Source organism: Pelecanus crispus, chromosome 4 (assembly GCF_030463565.1).
Source record: "Pelecanus crispus isolate bPelCri1 chromosome 4, bPelCri1.pri, whole genome shotgun sequence".
In the NCBI taxonomy this organism is placed as follows: domain Eukaryota; kingdom Metazoa; phylum Chordata; class Aves; order Pelecaniformes; family Pelecanidae; genus Pelecanus; species Pelecanus crispus.
The window spans coordinates 72,420,317-72,444,323 of NC_134646.1; the positions used below are offsets into that span (position 1 = coordinate 72,420,317).

The 24,007-nt window shown below is 38.4% G+C and overlaps 1 protein-coding gene across 3 annotated transcripts in view; it reads left to right on the forward strand.

The window, feature by feature from the left end:
- Window positions 1-24,007, forward strand: part of SLC2A9 (solute carrier family 2 member 9) — a 115,702-nt gene that overhangs the window by 83,878 nt on the left and 7,817 nt on the right. For all 3 annotated transcript variants that reach the window (XM_075709113.1, XM_075709114.1, XM_075709112.1), the window contains exon 11: window positions 8,849-8,976. In XM_075709113.1, coding sequence (XP_075565228.1) covers window positions 8,849-8,976 — 128 coding nt within the window. The remainder of the gene's footprint in view (window positions 1-8,848; window positions 8,977-24,007) is intronic.

A 24,007-nucleotide genomic window follows, 5' to 3' on the forward strand; every position in this document is an offset into this window, starting at 1 on the left:
ATACCTGTTTTATGTTTTGTTTGAATACTTATCTCTTTAAAGAGTAAATGTGTGGCTTTTAACAGTTCTGTTACAGAAGTTTTTTCAGTTCTTTTAGTGAAAGTTCTAAAGAAAAATGAACCCCTAGTATTTTAAAGGTAACCATATCTGTTGGATAAAGGAATTGCTGGAGATGACACACAGAGTTTTTAGCAGCAGGAAAACTTGCGAACTTTATCCCTTTAACAATAGATTTTACAAATTATCTTAATTGAAGCTTTCAAAATGTGAATGCTTTGACACTTGAGAGCACTCCTCTTACCTGAACAAGCATGTTTTCCTGAATGATAGTTAATTACTTGCTGATGGCTCACAATTCCAACACTTAAGAAATTTACTGCTGGGAAAATGCACCCATGTGTTTTAGGGCTTCATGTACATTATTCAGATTAATGGGGACTGGATATAGAAAGCCTGGTAAAAAAATATACTGTTTCTGCTGTGAATTACTATAAAATATTTATAGTTACAAAAGTGCAAACTAATAAATATATAGAACAGTAGATCTCAAACTAATGAATGTAAGGCAATAAAAATATTTTATTTTCCTTGTGCCCAGGCACAACACACAGCAAAGAAAAGATCTAAGTTCATCTCATCTATTTTTGGCTAAGCTCCATGGCTAGCATTTAAATGCAAATGTTTACTAGTTCTACGTTGCAATGAAAATTGCTATAGGGTCTAGATAGTGTTTCTTGATAGCCAGCCTACTATGTAGAAAGCTAAATAAACAGCAGTAAGAGACTTTCAGGGGGAAAAATAGGTCAGAAGGACAATTGCATGAACAAGGGTAGTCCGATGGTGTCAGTTTGACTGAGTAAGCAGTTGTTTCCTTTGAATCTCTAGATGTATCTGTCCTACTCTGGAAACTTCACTTCTTTGGGAACACTCCAATATGGCTTTGGCGACTTCTTTCTGAATTTCATCTGAAAGAAGGTTTAGATCTTTCATTGCAACAAGACTGTTACTGTCTTTCTTCAAGCTGGTACTTCTAGTCTAAGGTCACCTTCTGGCGCTCTCTTAATTTTCCTTTCTGTTTGGTAGCAAACAGATATTGCTATTTGCTGTGTCTATTTTGGTTATCGGCCACAGTAAGGAAAATAAAATATTTTTATTGTCCTGCATTCATTAGTTCTACATCTACTGCTCTCCGTACCCTGTCTACCATCCTGGAGCAGCAGCCAAATTCTTTAATCACTGGCATTTGAGGTCCCACGTCCTAAAGGTTTAACAGTTTCTAGAAATCATAAGCAGTGGAGATGTGATCTGTTACCCATCTTAAACAGGAGAAGGAGCACAGGGAGAGACTCTTCTGTCCCAGCTTCTCTGAAAATTTGGTCCACTATTTTTACTCTTGGGGTCCTTCAGGATGAATGCAGCTATACAATGACATAATTGTGCACTGCTACTGTGATTAATTTGGTTTTTAAAATATTTCATGAGGAAAGCCTGACATGCCACATTTATTTTTCAAGACTTTTTTAGCTTGCATAGGTTCACAACCAGCAGCATTTTGTGCTAATGGGCTGTCAACCTGAATTCCTGACAGGGAAGTCATGTCTGATGACTATTTTTTTCAGTAGATTATTGTAGAAGTAATAAGCCTAGACTAGATAGGGGTCGGGGTTCTTTCTGTTTTCAGTCCTGTCATAGTGATGTGACTGTATGAATATTTCACTTACCTGGGACTGATCACACTTGTGAGTCTTTAATTCAGGTATTTCCATGATTAATTCAGGTATTTCCATGATACTGCCATCTGTACAGTAGATGAAAATGTAAGGGACACTTCTGTGCTTTTATTAAACTAAAAACTCTCATCATTGATCCTGTCATTGAGATCATTGTTTTTAATAATGTAATATTGCCATAAATGATGTTAATCAGTGTCTGATCATCATTGGTACTGAGAATAATTATAAAATTAATTATATCATAAAGACTCTTAGTCATAGCTCAGTAAAGAAATTTTTTCTTTACATGCAAATAGAAGAACAGAAAGGCTATAATGAGGGTTCTGATATGATAAAGTGAGTCTGAAAATATAGCATAAATGTTTAAAAGACTATTTACATGTAGTTAAAAGTTGAGTGTATTTTTTAATTGTATTTTATTCTTCAGCAGTTATGCAGAATTATAATGCTGAAGCAAAAAGAAATATTGCTAAGTACCACCATAGAAATTTAATGTTGATATTCAGTTTTTACAAAAAAAAAAAGCCAATGCAAAAGAAAAATCAAACAACAACAAAAAAATCACAAAATACCCCACCAGATTGAAAGTGTTACCAAAACACCAAAAAAAGATATATCGGATTTGTACAGCAGCTGGCAGAATGGCATGCATCTGGACTGCTGGTTTCTTTTACAATAAAAAAAGCCAAAAAGGAAAAGCTATTAAAAATTGAAGATGTTACTCAGGCTTCCAGGAAACAACTGTATTTGAAATGAATTATTATAACTCGTGAAAAGAATTATTATAATTCATGTAAAGAACAATATCTTAAAAGTACTGAAATTATTTGGGTTCATCAGTTATGCAGTAAGTATTTTGCCTTCATTAAACAAACTTTCAGAGAAAAATGATTCAGTTGGTAAATGACTGCTCATAAAATTCTGCTTGAGAGCACTGCCGTATGGAACTAAAAATTATAGGAAAATGCACTAATTGTTATTCAAGAGGGGGAGAACTTCACTGAAGAAGAAATTATCAGATGGTTCAGATGAGGGCATTCTTATGTCTTTTGCATTATGAAATTACATGGAATATCTGCTTTAGAAATAGTTACCTAAACAGACATAGAAAGACTATTGTGTGGTTTCCTCAGTAGCTAATAGCCCTGTTGTTGTATGTCAACCATTTTAGTGTAAATTACCTGCGAACCAACACTTAACATTTTAACTAGTGATGTTACAACAGAGTATATAAATATTTTTGTTGTGCACCATTGCTTAGTTTGTTTATTTACCCTGCATGATGTGGGTTACCTTGCACCAACAAAGTTCAGAATACCTCCAGAACTGGCTTTCTATATGCTGTTAGAATAACACGTTTTATAGATGCTAAACCAAAGGCCAGTTAATCAATTCAAAAACCCTTTCCACAAAATATTCTATTAAAAACTAGAATGTTAATGACTATAGGTACTAATTATCGTATTATTGGTTTTTTCCAGGTTTTATATTATTTGTGTTTTCTAATTTAGTGTTATGGTTTGCACTTTTGGTTTCCTATAGACTGACTTATCTTTAAATGTTCTTTATTCAAGTAGCCTGTAATCTAAGGCAGAAAAGACCATGCTCTTCAAATAATGGTGCAAATAAATGTAGCTAATGAACTATGCTGTTTTATGCAAGTGAAGTGCCTGGTTTTGCTTAATTCTGTGGTAGATGAGCTCAACAGTTCTCCCTTGGAGAAGAGCTGGAGACAGACAGCAGAGTCTGTAGCATGAAGCTGTGACTCAGTACACCCCTATCACATGTTCTACCCCCAGTTCCCTCAGTAGGATTAGCTGGGAGATACAGCTGTCTTATCTGACTACGTAATGTTGTTATTTGGTGGGGTATTATTCTATCAAATACGATTTACAAGTTAAAATAATCTGACAGGTTACAGAACACCTCTTTAAATACTGAAGTGTGTATTTTGCAAAATTCTTACTCTGTCTGTATACCCATAGAAATGGAAGAAACTCAGTAGTTGCATTGCATCCCTCACTGGCAGTACTCCTGCAGTGTATTTTCCCATGGGGTTTGGTGGGGATTTCAGGGGGTTTTGATCGGTTGTTTGGGGTTTTTTGGGGGTTTGTAGGTTTTGGTTTTTTGGTTTTGGGTTTTTTTTTTAAATAGCTAAGGTCTGGGTAGAAACTAACAGCCTTTTGCTCCCTCACTGAAGAATATTGGGTGTTTTTCCAGCAGTTTTCTTCCAGGATCATTGTCTCACTTCCACTGCTCCTCTCCAACAGCTGCCCTCTAAAAGGTGTCTTTTGCCCCTTGAATCGCAAATTCTGAAGCCTTTCATTGAGATAGTACTTTATCTGCCAACCCTATTACGGTGTATCAGTCTTCGCTACGTACGTTGCCTTGCAGTCAAAAGCTGTTTTGCTTGATCTTGTCTAGAGCTGCACAGATTTTTTTTTTCCAAGACAGAACATTGTTGCAAAGTACTTGCCTATTTTCTCAAAACACCTCACTTTGAAGACTCCTTCTCTCAAAGCATGGAGTTAGAAAGTCTGGGAGCTCTTGCCCTAATAAGGGCTCTCAGGATTTCCAGACTCACGCCTGTACAGGTGGAATTTAAAGAGTGCTGAGTCATGCAGGAGGCCACTAGGCTGTGTGGCCATGGCCACATGGTCCTCCTGGTGGGGCTGGAAGCCCCATGGCTGGCCATGGAGCCATTCCCTGAACACACAGAGTTTTCTCTTGAGCATGTATTGAAAGATGAGCTGCTGGCTCAGGGAATGAGTTCCTTTCTCTTTACTGGTTCTTAGGGCACAAAGTTTACATTGCCTTTAGAGGTGATTTACCAATGTAATAAATCTGCCTGATTTGTATTAGGCATTTATTCTTTTAACAATTTCATTTCATAAATCATATATATAGCCATGACTTCAGCTCCCAGTTAGGTACTGGATAAAAACAGAATGAGGATCTCAGTGTTTTCTTTCCTTTTTCATGTTTTCTGTATTCAGATTTTTGCAGTGAAGTGAGTAACATCTACTAAACAGTGTTTATTTGTAAGTGCTCACTGAACAAAACAATAAATACTTAATTTTTCACAAGAAAACATGATACTTGTGCAAATTTAAATATATATTTGAAAATCTGTAGCATGTATACAAAGAATATTATTTCTGTTCATGCATAAAGGATTATTGGGTTAAGATTCTGGATGCTTTACCAGCAAATGACATTGATTCTAAGTATAACTGGATTGATTATGGAGGGAAGCAAATAAAATACACAGATACAGAATTATTGTTGCATGTCTTATTGTGTCATGTCAGCCTAATCTAGTTTCATTAAACAGCCCATTGATATACAAGTCCTGCAGTAGGAAATTTGTAATTTCCAATATATGTAGCATGCTAACAGGTATAACAAACATTCTTTAATCATGCTGCAGTATGTTAATAGCTTCTTCCGTTATGTTCACTGCAATGCCGAAAAGAACAACATATTAGAAATTAATCACTATAATTATTGTGGTCAATGCATTACCTCTTTAAATTCATGTTCAGAAGCTACCTTGCTGAAAAACTCCTACAGGAAATCCTAATATACATTTTTGGTTTTATGATCAGAGCTAAAATAAAGCTGTTTCAGTGAAAATTGTGTTGGAAGCCTTCCAGGGGAAATGCTAATGCCAGGTTCATCCCCCATGAGAAAGAACATCAGTTAGCTTTTTTGTGAAACAATTTCACCCATGTTCAAATAGATTCTAAAGCTGCAAAATCCATGACAAAAAGACTGTTTCAAAAAATACAGTGGTTTGGTTGGATTGCTTCTGGCTGTGGTTTCCAAGTATCTATATTTGAACACAGGCTAGTATGGACCCATCTAGCCTGGTGATTATGTAGAGAACCTTGCAATGAGACTGATTCTGTAAGGAATGGTTGGTGAGATGCCATATTGTTGTCATGACTCAGCTACTCAAAAAGTAAGGTGGAAAATCCTGGGATTTTGTAAAGAGAGAGTGAGGGAGGACCAAGCCTGCATCTGCAGACTGAATAGTGGCACACTGCAGCCCAGATCCAAACTGACCTAGTCAGAGCATACTACAGCTTCCTTCAATCCCATGCACCCAGTTTTCTTTCTCAAATAAACCAAGTTCCATGAGAAAAGGGGTCCTTGAACACACCTCTGACACCATGAAATTGCTGGGGAAGGACTCCTGGAGCTATCAGTTCAGCTGATCTCAGCTGTCTTCACTGTGTCTAAGGCTTTACATTTTTTCTTCAGGTTGCCCTAATTTCTTTTTTACTTCGGTTGTGGAGTGTGTTTTTCACAGTGGTGTGGTTCTTGGCAGGCATTCGCATCCCCTGCTCTGCATCCTAGTAAGATCAAGTCTCTGCTCTTCCAGGCATATAGCAATATATAGCAATGACCTGGCTTCATTCGGTTTCTCTTTTCAGGCTCCTTGGTTCTTCAATATAATTTGCCTTAAGTCATCCCTCTATAGAAATTGACTTTCTCTGTTTTATGATGCTATGGAGATGCTTGTCTATGCCACAAGAAGGTCTGGAGGTCTGTCTGTGCCACCTTTCCCAGTCCTCTACAGAACATTTGAAAGGACTCAGAGCAGCTAGTAATTTCTTTTTTTAGACTTTGCAAAATACTATTTTTACCATCACTAGATTAATTGATTATTTTTCAAATTAGATTGAAGAGCTTTTGTGGCAAGTGTGACTAATAATAAGTTTTAGTAATGATTAATATGTATCTAGAAATTACATTTGAATTTCAAGGAACCTTTTTCCAAGATAGTTCCCATGTATTTTTATTTCCATAACATTTATTCTTTCTGATATGTTTCTGTCCTTCTGTATTTTTTTGTCTTTTTTTTTGCCTTTTTTTTTGCCTCTGGCTTTTTTCCTCTCTTGTACAATGTGTATTTCCCCAAATGAGTCTCGAACAGCATTTTGTATTATACTGACAAGAACAGCAACACCTCTGTAGATTGTCCTACAGCAAAGGCATGACAGAATAAATGACCATAAATAAATCATCTTACATGATTTCTGTGTTTCTAGTCCTTCAATTCCTCTCTGCAAGGGGCAAGTGCCCTGGCAAACCACTGCCTCGCATGGCATTTGAGACCTAAAACAGATGCTGACAGAACAGATGTGATTGTTGTTTTGCCTGCCGTGTCTTAGGATTTGAACCCAAATTCCAAGTGTATAATAAAATAGGCAGTGGAAGCCACTAAGGATTGATAGACCACATGTTGCTTTAATTTCCATAAGTTATGCCTGTTCAGCTGGTTATTCTACATGTTCAACATGCTATTGGGAGAGGTCACGTTTTTCACTCACAGAATTCAGATACTACATATGACTTGTAGAAGGACACTAAACTAGGGCTTGGATGGCCTAAACTCTACATATCTCAGTTTTCCATGTATAAAGTAGAAGCAAATAAATTTATTTGCTCTGTACTTTTTTTGGTGTAATTTATACTGGCAGTCTTTGGGACAGAAAGTTCAGTTGAACCCTTTGGTACCGTTGTAGATATGTTCTCACAAGTCACATTAGCTGATGATGGAGAGTGATACCTACTAACATACACAGCCATTTTGGTGTATCATATGGCCTTTCTTTTATGCACAAATTCATGGTGTCTGCATCTGAAAGATCTGGAATGGAGGAATATCTGATACCGTGTGTCATCTGCATGTCCTGTTACATGTTTACAAGTTCCTATCTCATACTATTCATAGGACAGCTTCTGGTGCATGTGTTTAAGTGTAGTGCCATTGAGCACAAGGGTCTACATGACCGTGTGTCACCATAAAGCACTTACAGATATTCACAACTGTCTAAGAGTAAGGGTAGTGCAAAAGTCAAACTCATAGATCAAGGAAAACCATGCAATACAATCCAGTGGATGGATAAGTCTTTGGTGGTGTATTTGTCTTAATTTATATATACTTTGGAAGTCAGAATTGTTACAGAGGTTTTTGAGAGGAAGTATGTCCATTAATATGCTTTTGATTGTTCACAGTAACTTGTTAAAATGCTTAAAACAGAGAAAGGACTTCCATAGTATGTGTGTACATGGATCTCGCCTATAAAGCTAAGTGGTGAGGCAGATAATACCAGCAGACATAAGGACCTAGAAGTAGAAACTGGTAGCACCAGAATACTGAGGACCTGACTGATGTTACTAGGTTTACAGTCCTCCAAACTGTGGTGAAATAATTCTGCAAGTAGATGCATGTCTAATGTGCAACATTAACTGATATGAGTAGCCAATCAGCAAATGTAATCCATGTTTTATTCTATAAAAATCAAAATATTTCTATTGAAATATCCTATTGGAATGAAGGAAGCCAAAGATCATAAATTGAGACTTTCAGCTACTAGACAGTTTTCCCCAGGGGGGTATTGTCAGGCCAGCAATATGCTAGTGCTGTACAAAACAGTCCACTGCCTAAGTGGAAGGAAACATGAGTGACAAATGTGGTATTCAACTGAGCTTGTTATTATGGAGGTCAGAGTCCTTGGCTGATGGGAGAAATAGACCTTGCCAGAAGTGCCAGCAGTATATCTAGTAAGAGAATGTATTAAATAAGCATCAATGAAAAGTACGCTCATAGAGAAGCAAATGTTTTGCCCTTTTTATTGCTGAAATAAAGTGGGTAATAATTATAAAAAAATACTGTTTAATCTCTTTGGAGCCATCTTTCCAAGTGTTAAGGTCTAAAAGTATTTTGGAATATTTCTGAATTTTCAGAATTTCAAGCATTTTAGTAGAAATAATCATTCTTATTTTTAATAAATGGCTCATCACATGGTACTCTAGAAGCTCTTGTGTGGATTCACTGCTCTGTTACCCGCTTGCTATCACTGAAAGGATGTAAAATAGGAGATGCGGTGACATGAAAGAGGAAAGTGTCACTTCTCTAAAGTATGATTTTGACAAATCACATTTTACTGGCTCAGAAGCCCCTGCGTACACCTGAGCAGAGAGCTGTAGAGCAGTGCTAGTCACTGCGGTGTGCAGCACAGAGCATGTTCATCTCTGTAAGTGAAACAGCTGTTGGCAGAGGAAGTATACTAAAATCACTGACTTGTTGGACCCTGTTTCAGGTGGAATTCCATTTGTCCTCACTGGAGAGTTTTTCCAGCAGTCACAGAGGCCGGCCGCATTCATGATAGCTGGGACAGTCAACTGGCTCTCCAACTTTGCAGTCGGACTGCTCTTCCCTTTCATTCAGGTACTCATTAGCCTTAATATTTGATATACTATGATATAGCTGGTATAGTGTAGCATGCAATGTTTGAATAGTAATTATCAGGTAATACTAAATGTCTTTTTATTGAAGTGGATGAAATTCCCACCATGTTTTTGATACAGTTCAGTTGTGCTACCTACCTATCTCCTTGTTTGAATGTCTTGGAGAAAATTGTCCTGCAAAAGAAAAATTACTGTAACCATGGACAACCCTATATGGCAAATTCCCCACGGAAGTACTTTAGCAATGCAGTCTGATGGCTGTGTCAAGAATTCATGGTCATTGATGGTGATTGTCACTGCCTTTTTCTTCAGCCTTTAGGCCACCCATGTTCTGGTTTACCCTAGGCTTTGAGAATCCTTATTAGTCTCATTGGGGAATAGATCCTGTCCTCTCCTCTCCTGCCTCCATCTAAGCTTGGCTTCATGGCTGTCTTTTTTTCAGTCTCTTTTGTCAGGCTTTCACCTTCATTAGCTGGTTCTTCTTGCTGCAGCCTAGTTGCTGCATGGATGAATTTGTTGCTGTCCCAGCTTCCCCAGGCTCCCGTAAGCTTTGCTTTTAGTGGATTGCTTTATTTCCTTGGCTGAACTAGTGACACGGAGGACAGAAGCCAGTTTCATCAAGAGCTGTCTGACAACTGATGTTTGTATTCAAACAGGATAAGTTTATTTTCTAAAAAAATAACATCTAAATTTAAAAAAAAAGAAAAAATAAAATTCAAAGTTCAACATAGAACAGCATTTTTTCACACTGATTCCTAAGAATTCTTCATCGTTGTTGATGTGTCATTGTCTGGTAAAGGAGGCTTCAAGCAGCTTCTCGTTCAAAGCCACACCAAGGTCCTTTTCCTGACCATGAACCCAGGTCCCAGGGACCGTCTGCAGTCTCTGGAGCTCACACGGGAGCTGATTCTCTGTCTCAGGAGCTGAAGGACAGCTGATCAGTCCCCTGACAAACCAAGTCCAAACTCTTTAAAGAGCCATCCTGCTCCACTGATAACAGTTTAAGAGTGAAGCTCACAACTACAGCACAAAATAAAGAAGTCGTAATTGTTTTTTTTAAATGTACAGAGTAAAATACTAGGGGCAGGAGAAGGGCACGGAGGAGAGCAAGCCCTCCAGGCTTCTTGCAGGTCCTCACAACCAGGAGAGAGATTTTGGATTACCATTCAAATAATCTCTGAGTAAGAGATTTGAATAACAGGCAAGGAGGTGTTAATGCTGTTTGTGCCTCTTTATGATTAAAAATTATAGGATACTTTATCATATGCAATACTGTATAACAGTATTTTCAGATACTGTAAAATTATATCATACTGTAAGACTATATATTAATTTTCATTTGACAAGTAAAACTGCTTTTACTAAGTAGTACTGTTTAAAATTTTCTGTATGAGATACTTTATGGGAGAACTGGAAAGTCTTATAAAGTCTGACCCTTGATCTAAGTTTGACACTTAATTTAAAATTTCTTGTAAAAGGAAAAAGTCTCTAGTCATTTTGATTACCTGGATCACCTTCGAAAGTCAACACGAGTATAAAGGCTGTCATCCTTCCAAACTCTGGGCTCCTACTAACATTAACTTCAATTATACTGCTCAGAGCTGTAAGTCTTAAGAGCTTGTTTTAATGCTTACTGAAATCAATGAGTGTTTTTCACCAGTTTCACAGCACAGGGTAAGGGCTTGCCAACTTAGAAATTTACAGTGAGATTTTCAAAAACAGGTAGAGACACAATTCTTTTCCCACTGAGGTCATTAGAACATCTACCAAATGCAGCAGAGAAAAAATTAGGCAATTCCCTTGTGTTTTTGAAAACCTAACCTTAGTCAGTATCAGTGTGGTCCAGAAGGCAGCCATGAGCTCATCCAGGAAGAGCATGCTTCTGTGTGGATTAGTAGCTATTCCTCCAAGAAGATGGGGACTGACTGTTTAAGCAGCATCGGGGATTGCCTTCCACCCTGGCTGACCAGGCACTAGTGGTCCCACCGCCTGCCTCTGTGGCAGCCAGGCAGGTGGCAGGGAACGAGGTGTCAAATCTAGGGGTGTATGATCAGAACACTTTTATTTGTTATGCTTTTAAATTATCCAGAGACATTTAAGGAATAATCACGTTTCTTCAAAATTGTGGTTTCTGCCTCCTGCACAAAACCAAAGAGTTACCTGAGCTCTGGCTGTCAGTCGCCTCTGAATTCGTGCACCTCAGGGCTCTCCCTTCTTGTCCTGCTAGTCCCACCTGACGGATCACCTGGTGGGAACTGTTTAAAAAGGCCCTCAGTAAATTCAAATGAAAAGGCAAACTACTTTCTCTAACTTTACATATGCATATTAAAGCTTTTTGAGTGATTTAGTATGCAACCATATGAAGTTTTCTGTAATCTTGGGGAATTTATCATTTTGCGTTGTAAAAATTTCCCATTGTGTGATTATGAAATTTACGGTTTAGATTTAATGAAGGTAAATTATATTTCCACCTTGCAGGGTTTTGGTTTTCTCTTCTTTAAAAAGTAATAAGGAGAAAGAGCTTAGAGTTTGCACCTCAAGATGAAAGCAGTGTTACTCAGACTTTGATATTTAAAGCTTTTTCACAAGATCAAACTATGACGTCTCCTCCCTCCCTAACTTTCGCTTTTTTCCTATTTCAGTCAACCTTATTCTCAAAATTCAGCTTGTGATTCACCTGTTCCTTTACAGAAAGGCAATAGCATCTCCTTAGCTCATTTTTGTAATTCTAAAACAGAAAAATAAAGATCTTTAAAATGCCTTCACAGAATGAATACATAATCCCTTCTGTGTATTTAAACACTAATCTGATTGCTTGAGAGACAACAGACACTTTTTTGATCACTGGTGTGCTTCTACAAAATTATCCCAAACATTTGGGAAACAAATATGTTAAGTTTAGAGTTATTCAAAAAATCAACGAGTAGCTGGTTCTCCAAATGTCACCAATTAACTAGTTTGAATGTCTAGATTTTCTCCCCTCAACCATCTGTAGATACATGTAATAGAATAAAACACTGGCTTGAGTCATACATTAAAATGTATGGATAAGATTGAAAAGCTAGGATACAAATCAATTTTTGACAAATTCCAAAAAATTTAAAATGTGGCTACTGTTCCAGCCCTCATCACTAGCTATTTGAGAAATTTGTTTGTGTGAAGGATCAGAATTGAGGTTGAAATGACAACCAATACTATATTGAATTCATAAGTGCATTTGATACTATGTGATTACTAGGAGGTGTCTGATAGTAGGTGTCAAAAATGTGCCTTTTAAAAATCTTTTTTTAGTGCAAAATACAGTAATTGCAGAAGCCTTATTGCATGGAATCTTAGAACATGCAGAGGAATTATAAAAGATCTGGTTTTAGGTCTGAAGGCATTTCAGACTTGTGTTTAGCACAGAGCTTGACCTTGTGAAGTGTCAAACATGTCACCTTGAGTGACACTCAACAGTATCTCTTTCCCATTGCCGTCACTTGAGAATGAAGGCATGAGGCTTTTCTGAACAACGAGCTGTGAAGAGACAAAGACAGCTTTGATAAGCCAGTAGACCAGAGATACCTGAAACATTTCATAAAGACATGGTGACTGCTCCTTTCAAAGCATTTCAGTGCTCCTGCAGGTGCTAGAACTGGGTCATGATGCTCTGTTATTTGGATGCCACATCTCCATATTTCTGTTCCTGCAAAATATCCATCAGTATTTGGAGTAAGTAAGAAAGCACTTCAGCCCTCTGCCCTCTCCTCTGACTTGCATATCTCATGTTTTTGCATGGCACTTGCATGTCAGGAGATTGTAGCAGTCCATAAACAACCTCCTGCTTCACACCATTTGAGCAGTGGCATAGGGAGCTTCTCTTCAGAATGGAGCCACAGGTTGTGACAACATTCATTGAATCAACCATGTAATAGTAAAAAAGTAATTTGGCCACTTGGGGAAGAATGCTTGAAGTTGTTATAATGCTTGCATAAGCCTGAAGGAATTAAAATGCTTTATCTAAAATATTTATAACTTGAACACTTTTCATTTTGCCTTTACATTATATACTATACTTTATGCTTTTAATGCATTGTAATTGGATTTGGATCTCAAATTTTTGTGAGCTAACCAAAATATCTATTTAGAAAAGTTCAAAATTTGTGTGAGCTGATGAAAAGCTTATTGAATATATTGTCATATCTAAATAGGTATGCTGTGTTCTTGTTCTTAGAGATTTATGCAAACAATTCCAGCATTTGATTTAAAGGTGGCTTGTATTCATAAAGCTATCAATGTGCGTTCATATGCCTTTGAAAGATCTGAACCTAAAATATCCATTATTGGTTGTTCAATTCATGTCTGTTTTCTGTTGTTTGTTACATTTTTCATTGTTTTAATATGTAGAGGTGAAAATAATAGCATTTTTCCTTGTATGTGTCTATTTTTTTCACTTCCCTAAAAGATTTATGAATCTTGGTTTTATAAAAAATTTTACGTAAATGACTCAAAAAAAAAAAAAAAAAGAAAAGAAGATGTGTGGTTGTGCAGTGTGTTTTTCCACATAAATGAAATTGCTACACTATCTGGTCAAAATTTTTAAAGATAGATTCCTGTAAGTTTCTCAACTAAATTACAAATTTATCTGATTTTCAGCTGTGTTGCTGAAATTTCAGCAGAAATGCTCTGGGGTTAGCATCTCACAGAAACAATTTAGTAGCTGGTTGGGTGAAGACCCAACTCAGCTAAACTCCCTTGAACACCAAATCTTTTCCCTTGTTTGCTCTTTGTGATGATTCAGTTGCTATAGATAATTCAGGGCAACAGCAGGGCTTGTCTCACAATCATGATAAATAATATTGATTCTTGCTTCAGACCTATATTGCAGTTTTGATGTGTACTACAAATCATCCATTATTTCTCTTGTGACTAATATCCTCTGAAAAATGTTTTATAGCACTTTTTGCTCAGAAGGCATATAAAAGCACAACTGTTCTTTTTGATGTTTTCATAACAAATCAGTCTTTGAAAATATGACTCTTTAATATATGAAATTATTTTAGAAAATGAAAAGGAGATGAACCCAAGTCTTCCAAAGGCTAGCAATTCTCCTGAGATCTCCAAATAATATAGTTTCTTGAGGTCTAAAATAAGCGTTTCAATTGTGGACATCTTGTGTACAGATCACCCAGGCAAGTTGTGTCACAGTTGAGCTTGCAGTGGGAGCATGAATGTGGTTTGAAATTCCCTCACAGGCAGTTTGTTGTCTTGCTTCTTGAGAAAAAGTGCTAGGTGTTGTCCCTACTGAGAAAATTCACTTACTCATTTTAAAATAGTATGCATTGATGGAAATGGGCTTCTGGTTGCTTTATGATATCAAGAGAGTATCTCAACGTATGAGTGTGGCATGGCAAGCTCAGAGGCTTAGTCATCTTCTCTGTGTGTTCCTAGTGTAACTTCTGTTTCCTAATGGTTTTGCTTCTGGGAATATAAGACACAGATTCTCTTTATGGATTCTTTCTGAATAAGTTCTAAGCTAGCTGTAACACCTGGAGCAAATTGAGTGTCATAAAACAGACTCCAAGTATTTGCTCATACTTGAAAAGGATTTATGCTCAGTATGCAAACCTGTGAGTACTTAGCTTTATTTTTTTTGTGTGCAGAAAGCATGTTGAGAATGAGCTTCTGTAGTCATCCACAACAAATCATTCCATCACTTGTTCATATCAACCCTTGGGAATGGGATAATATTTTATGTCTCAAATGAGCAGACATAACAAACCAACAAAGTTCCTTGAGTGAAAGTGTTGGGCAATTGTGGATGTAATTATAGAATTGTTCCCGCTGGAAGGGACTCCAAGGGGTCTCTGGTCCAGCCTCTTCCTCAGAGAGCGTGAGATCAGCTGTGAGATCAGACCAAGTTTCTTAGGACCTTGTCCAGTGGTGTCTTAAAAACCACTGAGATTTGGTACTTCTGTGTTAGTTAGTTTTTAAATTCAGAGGACTCAGGAGTCAAAACTGATGGCAGCTAAAGTGCAGCCAGAGTTTGACCATTTCTGAGAACAGTTTTAATCTCAGTTTCAAAAATTGAATATCATTCACTATCAATCCTGAGTTGAAATAAAACTCACTAAAAATTCTGGAAAAGACATTGAGACTTCCTGCTGCTCATAGATGTATTTTATAGGATAAATTATGACAAATGTTTCATCCTGTCTTAATAAATGGATGCTTTCTGGATGCTAACATGTGTATCCGTTCTACTCTGCCTCTGCGAAACCATATTTAGAAAATCAGGAAAAGTCTATGGGACAGAGGGTATCTTGTTCATCTTGAGAGAAAAGGAAGTTTGTACAATTAGATATAGGTTTCATCTTCAGAAGAAAGACAAAATTGAAATAGGACCATTTTAAGTTCCTGTATCATGTGAATTTTGTGCACACGTGAGGTAGAGTGCGAAATATTTGTAATACCGAAGTAGAGAAGTTTGCCTTCAAGCCCTCCCGTGTTTCACTATAACCAAGCAGCAGCGAAATGGTTCTTCCTGATACACAGATCTGCAGGTGTATGTGGGATGTTTCTCACCTTATGCTTTACAAATCAGTGATACTAGTCGTCTGCAGAAATCAATGTGAGGCAACCACTACCTTTAGTTTCTTCCTGAGAAAAATACTAATGCTGTTTTGATGAGAACACGAGTGTTGATGATGATACTGTTATTTCCTGTAGGAGTGAGCCACTGTGAAGATCTTTTCATCCTGGGGGTAAAACTAGCACTGTACCCAACTAGGGGAGCAGGAAGCCCACCTTTATCAAGATGTACTTTACATGGAGATCTTCCTCGTCACTGGGGGTTTCCTCTTTAAATGCCTCTGTCCTGCCTCTGTTCTAATCCCATTAACGGTAATATATAACTAAATCACAGCTCAGGATAACAAACCTGAATATGTCAGATTTTCAGGTTAAATCCACTGACTAGAACGGATAGCACTGGCAGAATAATTAGTACTTAGTTCCATAATTTATTTTAGCCAATGGAACTTCTAGGGGGAAGAACAACAAAACATATTTTTAAATTTTTGTTGTTGTTTTGGTAAGAGTCTAAGTTTTAGTGAATAATTCCAGGTATTTTAATAGGTGTAACATGTTCATTTGCATAGTTAGACTGAAGCATTCTTTTCAATAATTACATTGTAGGTATTTTATAAACCCTCCAGGTTGCTAAGAAGCTTAATACATGGCATTAATTAGTCTTTCACTAGAATTCACAGAGAGATTTAAAAAAAGAAGCAAGCTTTTTACGTGAGGAGCAAAAGCATACCTATTTGTAGGCAGCATAAAGGAGAATTTTGAAGGTCTCTTCTTTGTGTTCTGCGTGCTTTCTTCCTAGCAATGTGCATTTTTAATACAGACTTGCACTTGCAGACCTTTTAAAATTAGACTAATTACAGCAGTGGTTATGTGTCTTCTGTTTTTTCCAAGATAATAGGTTATGTGGTTTAAGTTTCCTGACTGTTGTTCCAACATGTAGAGCCTGTCAGATATCAAATCTTAACTTTCTTTCCTGGAAAGTGACTCCACACTATGAAAGCGTGAACATTTGTATAGCAGACATGAGAATAAGTATTCTTTAAGGTCAAAGTCAGTTAAAAGCATCTTCATCACTGTCATTGAGAAGGGTGTTAGGCTGGAAAATATGCAAAGCTATTTTTTCCTGCACAGAGCTGCTTGATTACTAAATATGGATACATTAGGAACAATATTAGTGCCTGTAGTTCCCCTTTTATGTTAGCACTGTACAATCTCCAGCAACGATGCTTTCTCTCTCCCTACTTATCCACACCCCAAAAGAGACTGGAGTTGCATTTGCACCTAAACCTCTTCTCAGAAAAGGGTTTTGAAATGTGAGAAACTTAGATTTGCATCCCTGCTCATCTGGAAACAGTGTGGTTCACTTTCAACAGGGCACTTGGACCCAGCTTCACAGGTAGTAGTGTTTACTGGTCCAGTAGTATGTCCTTAGGAATCTTATTAATGTAATCAAGGTCAGAGCTGACAGATGCTGATATCATGACTTAATCTGCAAGACCGAGCACAAAGTACTCAGTGGCAGATGAGACCACACATTCAGAAAGTCAGGTGATGGCAGCGGTGGTGGGATACTCCTTTTAGTTGTGGTTATATAGAAAGAATAAAGCACTTACTAGACTGTAGTATATATTTTGAAAAAGAGCATGCTATTTTATTGCTGTCCGCACCACGTCCAGCAGCCTGCTCGTTTGGTCAGAGCTGAATAGTGAGGCTTCAGCTCCTGAGCTGCATGTGTCTCCATCCCAGGTGGCTTTTGCTGCCTGTCAGATATGAGTGGAGGCTTGCTTTCAGGCTTCTGCAACCCTCATGAAGCATGATAAAACCTTCTTGTCAAATTCCATTGGAATGAATTGATTCTTTTATTGATTGCTACAGTGAATGTGAAGTTTGCATTTAATGAGGTCCAGCACAAGGTCCTCTGCAGTAACTGAGCACTGCAAAGGAGTTAGTTCAGCTAACGGCTCTAGCAGGGAGGTGCTTTGACACGCAACTTCATTTAGAAAGTTTCCAGGCATGCCAGACCCACTTGCAGTTGCTTCCCCATTCTCTATTTATCTTGGGTCCAGGCCTGTTCTGTTCAGTGATTTCACCAGCAAGAAGGGTGATGAAGCAGAGAGAATGCATGTTATATTTTCAGATAACTGCATCAAGAAGGATATTAGGAAACCTTTTAATCATGAGAATAGTGTAACTGTGTAATGATGTGTGGAGAAATTGTAGCTTGTCCATTACTGGAGATCTATAAAAGACAGGCAGACAGATGTTTGTCAAGAACCGAGGCTGCCTTAGTAATAGGAGTGGACTGGCTGGCATCTGTGTTCCTGGTTTTCTATGAGTATATTGACATTTTAAAACCTTCAGAGCAGGAAATGTCTCTCATTAAGTGTACACTCAGCATGTGACTCCTTTAAGACTCCTTTAAGCTTTTTCTTACTGTGATACATCTCATGTCACTGCAAGAAGGGCTGTTGCAGGCTGTGGTGGCAGGAGAATCCAAACTCCAAAAAAAAGTAGAAGGCAACTGCAATTACTCCTCTCCTTGGAAAGGGTGATGGCATAGTAGGAATACTGTAATGATGCTTTGGGCTAAAAATCTTGAAAAATACAGAAAAATTAAGAGGAAGAAATGGCAAAAAATTGCAATGAACTTGGAGTAAAGAAAGCAAACCTAAAAAAGTTCTGTCTGGAGAAAAGATTTGAGAAAGGAAAAGCTAACTGTGAACAACTGAGGAGGGAGAAATGATCATTTATTTTCTTCAGTTCAAAAGGATCAGAAAGTGTTAAACTTCTCTGACACATCAGAGAAAACCTTGTGAATTTCAGAACAACTCGGGCAAGAATCAAGCATCCACAGAAATCTGAGGAATCTCTAACCTGAAGGCCTTCAAAGTTATATTAGTCATCCTTCTGTAAGCTTATTGCTGTTTCATATATTCCTTCTTTTATGGACAATGAGAGGAAACAGATAATTTTCCCTTTGGCAGTAATGACTCATTAAAAAAAAAAAAAAAAGACCAGAGAAACCTATATATTCTTGTCTGGTTTAAGTTAAAAGCCATCAAATATCACTTACTTACTTCTGCATTAGTATTTTCTAATTGCACTAGAGTGTGTCTCACATGTACAGTACTCAGTTACCACTGAAGGTTTCCAGTGGATTTCATACTGGATGAATTCTAAATCACGTCTGTTTCTGTTTTAGATTTAACTAATTCTACCCTTCAACCATCAGATGCTTTATTTCTTGCAAATTTTTGCTTATTTAATCTTCTGTTGAATGGAACGGACTGGGGTTTTGATATATTTTTAATTGTTGGCTGAAGAGTTCATGTGAATGTATTTCAAGCAGCGGAGTTTCTGTAAGTCACGCACAAACCATAAGGACTTCATCATCCCACAGCATATTTATTCCAGTCCATGTGTTGTGGTTTAGCGCCAGTCGGCAAGCAAGCACCACACAGCCGCTTGCTCACCCTCCCCCTGCAGGGGGACAGGGGAGAGAATCGGAAGGGCAAAAGTAAGAAAACTTGTGGGTTGAGATAAAAATGGTTTAATAATTGAAATAAAATAATAGTAATAAAAATTGTAATGAAAAGGAGAACAACGAGAGAGAGAGAGAGAGAGAAACAAAACCCAGGAAAAAACAAGTGATGCAACCACTCACCACCCGCCGACCAATGCCCAGCCAGCTCCCGAGCAGCGATCACTGCCCCCTGGCTAACTTCCCCCAGTTTCTATACTGAGCATGACGCCATATGGTATGGAATAGCCCTTGGGTCAGTTTGGATCAACTATTCTGGCTGTGCCCCCTCCCAGTTTCTTGTGCACCTGGCAGAGCATGGGAAGCTGAAAAGTCCTTGACTAGCATAAGCAGTACTTAGCAACAACTAAACCATCAGTGTGTTACCAACATTCTTCTCCTACTAAATCCAAAACACAGCACTATGCTCGCTACGAGGATGAAAATTAACTCTATCCCAGCCAAAACCAGGACACCTTGATTTAATGAAGAACTTCTTAAATAATGAATGGCTAAATAACGTATAAAACAAATATGCTTGCTCGTCCATAAGCCTCCTGCTTTCTCTTTCTCACAGGCACATGTATAAACAGAAAGTATTTCCGAAGTGCTCAGATGAACAAAACCCAAATCTTGTAAATGTGTACATACACAAATGGATACAGGCACACCCTTATTAATTTAGCCAGACTCAAAATTGTTACTTGTGGGTATTGTTTGGCATCACTTCCCTAGATGCCATTCTGGTTTATTTTATGTTGCTGGAAACAAAATCTGAAGCCTTGCCTGACTTTGCTGGAGCTTGCAGTTCAAAAATCTGTTTTAAAGAGTGAGTGATAGCTGATAGAAGTTAGTGTGCTGAGGAGGTGCTGGAGTGTGGAGAACAGGGACACTTGGTAAATCAGAAATTAGAGTGTATGTATATGTGGAAATAGGTGCAATGAGCTGAAGCTGGCAGAGGGGACGACAAACAGCAGCAGAAAAGCACAATCTAAAAGGCTTGAAAACCTCTGGTGCAACAGAATAGGCATGTGTTAAGCTGTTAGTCTTCAGTAACAGTAGGTTTGCAGGGACAGACTTCTGTAATCTGATGGTGTAGCAGGACCTTAAATTACATGTTATCTAGAAAAAGGTGCTGTTTATTTTTTGTACTTCATTGTGCAAATACAAAGAATTACTAAGCATTGATAATCAGCAATTAATTTCATGACATGTTATTTTCATTACATGCTGAGGTATTCTTATTTCATATTTCAGTTTGTTCCATTAGTTTGTTATGAGGCATGAAGACTACACAGTAAATTAGTATTATACTGCAGGGCAACATAGCATATTTTTCCAGAAGTTTTCTGTCATAATAATTTCTCTTTCTAGACTGTGCAAAGTGTCAAAGTCATAGTGTACATTCAGTGCATATTCAAGAAATACTGAAATTGTTATGTAGTTTATTGAAATTGGATATACTAAACTACATTGTAGAATAACATGCTTTCCTTTCCCAATAACACACTGGAAGCAGATGTAAGCCAGAGAGGAAATAAGGAAATTAGTCATTTTTATCCATCATGAATATTCGTAGGGTTTCGTACTTGGTTCTGTAAACATTTATAGAATCGTAGAATCATTTAGGTTGGAAAAGACCTTTAAGATCATCAAGTCCAACATAAACCTAACACTGCCAAGTTCACCACTAAACCATGTCCCCAAGCACCACATCTACACGTCCTTTTAACACCTCCAGGGATCTTGTGTTACTTTTGCCTGCTGCTCACCTTGTTGTCCCACACGCATCCCCCCTCTCCCTGGGTTATGGTGATAGCAGCTGGCTTAGCTTATGCTTGCCTCGTTGGTACCCTTTGCTAGCCCCTGTGCCATCCTCATTCAACTGGCCTTCAGTCTGATGAGCACGCATTAGCAGGGGGATACCTCTGCCTGGCTGCTCCATCTCAGCAACCAAAACTGACTGCCCAGAGCCCTCCTGTTCCACCTTTCTGCCCTGCAGAGACCAGCTGCATCTTTACTGCTGCTCTGGTTCCTTCTCTATCCCATCAGTAATTTTCCAGAACAACTCATCTTCAGGCTTTACTCCTAATACAAATGTTTCCAATAACCAGGGATCGCAGAGGAATACTCAGTTATGATAACAGGACCACTAAGTGGAAAGCTGATATTATTCCTGGCTAGGGTTTGACTTTTACCTTTGGCACCATGAGACTACATGTCTGCATCAAGGAAAGAGACAGTTTTGAAATCATTAGAAGTGTTAGGGAAGTGATCGATGGAGGTCTTCATGTCTTTCCGCATGGTTGTACTAGAAAATGATGTAGCCTCCCTATCAAAATGACAAAGAACTGAATTGCTGCTATGGTTTCCTAGGAAAAAGAAAGGACTTAAATGAGGTTTATTTAGAAATGGAAGGAACCTCTTTTTCATCTTGCCAGGCCTACCTATAGTCCCTGAAGACTGCAGGGATTTTTCCCCTCTTACCTCTGCTACAGGAGAAACTTATGTTATCCCAAAATGGGATACAAAGGCATCATTCTCTTGCAGCATTTTTGCAGCAAGACTGAGGCAATAATAGTAATAAACTGCAAGATGTTTTGCAGCTGTCTGGCAGAGCAATAGTGCAGAATAGCTCATTTTTGCAGGGACTAATAAATGTCACTGTGCAGTTTGAATGTTTTGTCCAGTTATAAAAAAACAGCTTGATTTTACAAAGTCATAATAGTTATATCTATCCTCCATCATCTATTTTTTTGCATTGTTTCCCTGTAAGTAGAAATTGGGTCATGTTGATAAAGCAGGTATGTATTGTGCTATACATTCCAGAGATGAACACTCAGACCTTAGCGAAGTCTTGCATAAAAGCTTAAGTTATAGATAGGTGCCTGAATTTTCAGGCTGGGAAACGAAGTGACTGACTGAAATGACACCTGTAATTCCTGTCCAGTTCACTGGCAATGGAAAATTATGTGCTTTTTATAATGGACAAACAAGTCACTAGATTTGGGGCAGGCTTCAATAATAGCTGAAAAATTAATGGAATTCGGTCACAACAACCCCATGCAACACTACAGGCTTGGGGAAGAGTGGCTGGAAAGCTGCCTGGCCGAAAAGGACCTAGGGGTGCTGGTTGACAGCCGGCTGAACATGAGCCAGCAGTGTGCCCAGGTGGCCAAGAAGGCCAACATCATCCTGGCTTGTATCAGGAGTGGTGTGGCCAGCAGCAGCAGGGAGGTGATTGTCCCCCTGTACTCGGCACTGGTGAGGCCGCACCTGGAATACTGTGTCCAGTTTTGGGCTACTCAATACAAGAAGGACATTGAGGTGCTGGAGCGTGTTCAGAGAAGGGCAACGAAGCTGGTGAAGGGTCTGGAGCACAGGCCTTATGAGGAGCGGCTGAGGGAACTGGGGTTGTTTAGCCTGGAGAAGAGGAGGCTGAGGGGAGACCTTATCGCTCTCTACAACTACCTGAGAGGAGGTTGTAGTGAGGTGGGTGTTGGTCTCTTCTCCCAAGTAGCTAGCGACAGGACGAGAGGAAATGGGCTCAAGCTGTGCCAGGGGAGGTTTAGATTGGATATTAGGAAAAATTTCTTCACAGAAAGAGTGGTCAAGCATTGGAACAGGCTGCCCAGAGAGGTGGTGGAGTCCCCATCCCTGGAAGTGTTCAAAAAACGGGTAGACTTTGGCACTTTGGGACATGGTTTAGTGGGCATGGTGGTGTTGGGTTGATGGTTGGAATGATGATCTTAGAGATCCTTTCCAACCTTAATGATTCCTAGTTTTACTTTCATAAAAAAACAATCCAGCCACCAAGCCAGGAAACATGGAATTCATTATTACTCTACCCTTAACTGGTTTAGTGGTGGACTTGGTAGTGTTAGGTTAATGGTTGGACTGGATGATCTTAAAGGTCTTTTCCAACCTAAACTATTCTATGATTCTATGAAAGTTTTGGGGCTGTCCTGTCACACCCCATTAATATCCCTCCCATAATGGTGTGCATTTTCACAGGAAGGTTGAGCCAACAAGGTGATAGTGTATTTTGAGCCATAGCAAATATTAGGAAAACCTTTAAAATAACTAAAAAATCCTATTAATATCTTTGTTCTCAGAAAATTAAAACAATGAAGAGTGTAAGAGCGTGAGAAAAGAAGGATATGAAGGAGATTATATAGTAAATAGTGTGTGACAAAAGATCAGTTTTAAATATTTATTATGAAAAGCTGCCTATATCCTCTGTAGTTGTGGCTGGGAAATGCCTTTTCAATGAAGAAATCCTTGGCGTTGAGTGCTGATGTTTGCCAAATCTTTCTGCATAAGGGCAATAAAATGAGGACAGAGCCGTAGATGTGCAGCTCATTGCAGCCCGCTGTAGTCAGATTGTGCCCAGTTTCTGAGCTGGTGGGTGGAGGTCTAAGTCTTGTACCCTGGCATAGGAGATCAGGGTTGGCGCTTTGATTGGCAGATGCTGATGCTGAGAGGCAGAGGCAGATGCTGAGATGACAGGAAAGAAGAACAAATAGCTGGGTGGACATTATGTCCCCCGAATAGCGAGCACTTTTACTAGCTGGGTTTTTAAGTGAGGAACTCTGAGACAGTACTCTTTGAATTTTCATATGTTGTCTTCATGTAAGCTTTTTACTTACAGTAGGGTAGAAGGCATCTGAAAGAAGTAAAGTACAAATTGTCACTAGCTAGAAATTGGGTAAACTTTGATTTTCTTTTATTTTTAGACTAGTTAAAGTGTCTTGAAAAATAACCTGCTTGGATCTCTGATCCAGATGGAGCTCAGTATCACACGGGATACAGATGCTACAAGACTTGTAGCCTTAGTTCACATTGCTTACTAGTACAATGCAAAGACCTCTATGTGTGTTTATTTTCCCCCTTTCAGAAAATAATTTATTTCTGCCTGTGA